The sequence below is a fragment of the Vigna radiata genome, chromosome 3 (genome assembly GCF_000741045.1).
Source record: "Vigna radiata var. radiata cultivar VC1973A chromosome 3, Vradiata_ver6, whole genome shotgun sequence".
Classification (NCBI taxonomy): Eukaryota; Viridiplantae; Streptophyta; class Magnoliopsida; order Fabales; family Fabaceae; genus Vigna; species Vigna radiata.
In genome coordinates this window covers 353,670-357,508 of record NC_028353.1, presented here as the reverse complement: position 1 = coordinate 357,508, position 3,839 = coordinate 353,670, and the positions used below count along the sequence as shown (strand labels likewise).

The window sequence follows — 3,839 nt, the reverse complement described above, 5'->3', positions numbered from 1 at the left end:
ATAGGCGCATTCTCTTTTCTCTCTCACTAACGACAAAATTTTATTCCATTGAACTCACTCTCAAAAATGTTAGTTTTCATTTTCGTTTTCAAGAACTTGTTTGTTGTATTGTTGAACTTATTTGTTGTTCATATTATACTACACGTTATACATCCAAGCTTTAGGGTAAATTTGAGAGTATACTCAAAACAACTCTGAATGACTTGAAAGTTTGTTCAAAGCACTAAAATATCATGAGAAGCTCCCACAAAAAAATTTAGATCAAAATTCAAAGTTTAAGTATGTGAAATATTTTTGCAAAGTTAGAAAAAATAAATAAAAAAAAGTTGACGAAAAATAGAAAATGAAATTTTTTTAATATCTAGAAGGAACAGTCGACTATGTTGGTTGCTACGTGATTGAAAATTTTTTTCTATCCCACATCCATATATAATAATAGCAAATTAGCCAACCAGAACAAATGTTATGATCGTTTAAAGACCTATCAGAGTTCACTTTCTAAATAATTTTTATACTTCATAGAGACCCAAAGTAAGGGCTCGTGGTGTTTTTCCTTGAACTAAGGGTTTAAGGAGTGAAAAAAGAAAAATCCAACCAAAACAAATAACCATAGATATCAAAGTAGGTTAATACTACTATTGTCATAGTTTTTATGCTTTTGCTTATAGTTCATAGTTAATACTGTATAAAATACCAAAGCTGGATTACATTTATTGTTTTTCTACATTTTAGGTCTCGTAGAGTTGTAAAAATGGATCACAATTTATTTTTTTTTTAAAAAAGTTTATTAACATCGAAAAATGACAAAAGAAAGACTTTAATTAACATTAGATGTTGCTTTATGTCTGACGTCAATTGATGTCGAATTTTTTAATTCCGACATCAATTTAATGTCTTTCAATATGATATTGGTATTATTTTAGACATTAAAGATAAAAAACAGAGACGTCAAAACCCCTTTTTACACTAATGATTATTAATTGCTTATTTAAGGTATTTGATTATTCGAAAATATATTTTAAAAACTGATTTTTGAATAGAACAACTAGATTTTGTCTCTAGATATAAATTTTAATAAATTAGTCATGATAAGCATCTGAATTTAATACAAACTTATAATAAAAGCATTTAAAGAATTAAATTTTTGTTAATAAAATTTAAACTTGTTTATAAGACATTGTAAGATATTGGAAAATATTTTAAATTGAAATGGAACAATCAATAAATTTTGTCTCTAAACATAAATTTTAACAAATTAATTATTATAAACATCTCAATTTAATACAAACTTATAGTAAAAGTATTTAAGCAATTAAATTTTTATTAATAAAGTTTAAACTTGTTTATAAGACGACCTAGTTAACTTACTGAATAAATGTCTGACAGAAAAGTTAGAATTATATTATTTAGTATTTTTATATTGAATCGTAACATGAAACTATAATTTGGTAAATTCTCTACTATTTTCCTTCATAAATTTAATTGATTTCAAGTTATCTTATTAAAATTCAATATTTTTCATTACTTCAACGTTTTTAGTGTTAATAAGTGTACTGTTATTATCGTTTTATTTTTTTTCTTCTACACTCTGTCAATGGTTACTAGCTTTTCGACATTTTATCTTCATTCGAACAGCATCGTCGAACTATTTAGGTCATTCCACATTTCTCTGCTTTCAACTACAAAATAGAAACTACTAGCTGTAGTTTCGAAATAGGTAGCATCTAGCTACTTAATTTGTAAAGTTGACTTGTGACCATGAAAAAAAAAGAAAGAAATTAAAGTAACAGCTGAATCAAGTATCAACTAAAACTAGAGTCTTACATGTTACTACTAACGCAAATTTATTAGAAAAACGTATTATAACATCACTTTACGTAAGAAAACAAACCAATAGTCCAACATGCAGATACTGATTTTGAAGTTCTACCATACCCTGACATGATCACAACAACAAACACGAACCTATATTTATATATAGTTTTAAGTTTGTGTGTGTGTATATATATATATAATATATATATATATATATATATATATATATGTGTGTGTGTGTGTGTGTGTGTGTTTTGATGGTAATTAGTAATGTGTGAAGAACAAGTTATGCCTCATGGGATTCTTTTTTAGCTTCCATTGACTTTCTTACAATCTAATCTGATTTCTCCCTGGCTTCCTGTTAAGGGGCTAATATTACCCATGTTAATCATGGACTGAGCAAAGGCTTGGAAGAAGGCGGTTTGGTTGTTGGCGAAGTTGTTGACGATGGATATTGTGGCGGAGCCACTGGTGGAAAAAAGTTCTTGGTCTGTTTGAAGAAGACCCTGATTGTTGAGAAGATTTTGGAAGTAGTTGTTGTCGAAGGTGTCTGGGGAAGAAGGGTCAAGGTTGTTCAGAGTGTTCCCGCTTCCATTTTGTGGACAGTTTTGCTGCAGGGTTGCTAAATAGCTTGAGTTCAGCGTGGGATCAGGGCTACCCGTGCCACTGAAGTTGAACAGCCTCTGGTTGAAAAACCTGCACTGTGCACGACCAAAAGTGTGTGCACCTTTGAAATCAAACATTAGTTAATGAACAAATCATTGTTAAAAGTGAGTGATACAAGTTGTTATTAAATGCAGTAAGTGTTGGAATGCAGAAGATTACCAGATAATGCAACGAGATCAGTTATGTTTAATCCAACGGCAGCAAATTTTGCTGTGACATTGGCCAAGCTTTCAGTTGGAGCAGGAATGGAAGTGTTAGCACCAGATTGGTTTGCAATCAAACCGTCCCTTCTGCCTAGTAGTACGGTCCATGAAGGTCCTCCTCCCTGCAAATATTTTGGTTTTCATGTGTGGGAAAATTCTTTGTTGTTGTTCTTACAAGAAATTTGATAAGGTAAGGAGGATTATAAGAACTATAATAACAAGATTACCAAAGACACAGAAGCTTCAGCAGCAAGAGCAAGAATATCAGCACAAGATACAACACCAGGGCATGAATTTTCAAGAGATGTCTTTATGTTGTCGACTACGTTGAAGCCACGAGCGGAATTATTGTTGGGGCCTGCATTTTTCTCGCTCAGTGTTATGTTCCCACCTTGGTCTAACAAAAGAGACCCATCACATCCCTGAAACTCAAAAGTATATATTTATCTGATATCTGACAGTGCATGATGATACCAAAATCAAAACGAATTGTGCTTCTTGAAATGTGTACATTAACAAAGCAATCATGAAAATGAAGACGAGTTAGGCTGGCAGCAATACGAGTATCAGATTGCAGAGCCTGCTGAATAACACTGCTCACGATGGAAGAGACGTTAGGGCATGTGGTGGAGTAGAAGGTTGAACTCAGTTGAGCATTTGATGGATGAAGAAAGATTGTGAGCACTGAGAAAATGGTTGTGGTGAGAAGGGAATGAGTTAAAGAAGACATATTTGATGACTTGTTGTATATTCTTCTCTATTGGTTTTAGCAAATAATGCATGGAATCTAGGTGGCATATATATAAGAAAGTATACGTCTTTGAAAAATTTATAATTTGCTTGTAGATAAAGTTTTCACTGTTACATTACTTGCAAGCATATGCTAGCCAAAATCCTAAAAAATAGGATTTGTAGTAATCATTAGGTGCACACAACGGACGTTGAAAGGAAAATTCAAACCATAATGATTACCACTTTACTACCTTGCGCTACTTTGAGTCCATATTTGGCACCATATATAAATATATGCACTTTATCAGTTAAATGTCATAAAACCTGCATGAAGTGATTGAATGGAAACACATGATATCTCTGCTAAACGTTTGTCAAAATAAATGATGTGAACAAAAGAAAGCTAGAAATTTTGGAGATTAA

At 31.7% G+C, this 3,839-nt stretch overlaps 1 protein-coding gene across 1 annotated transcript; it reads right to left on the bottom strand.

Annotated features, from left to right (window-relative positions):
• Window positions 1-2,049: 2,049 nt before the first annotated feature.
• LOC106757079 (peroxidase A2) lies at window positions 2,050-3,501 on the bottom strand. Its single transcript, XM_014639663.2, has 4 exons — window positions 3,196-3,501; window positions 2,912-3,106; window positions 2,641-2,806; window positions 2,050-2,542 (listed from the first exon to the last, which is right to left on the bottom strand). The coding sequence occupies exons 1-4, from the start codon at window positions 3,412-3,414 to the stop codon at window positions 2,124-2,126; spliced, it is 999 nt and encodes a 332-aa protein (XP_014495149.1). The 5' UTR covers window positions 3,415-3,501; the 3' UTR covers window positions 2,050-2,123.
• Window positions 3,502-3,839: the final 338 nt, after the last annotated feature.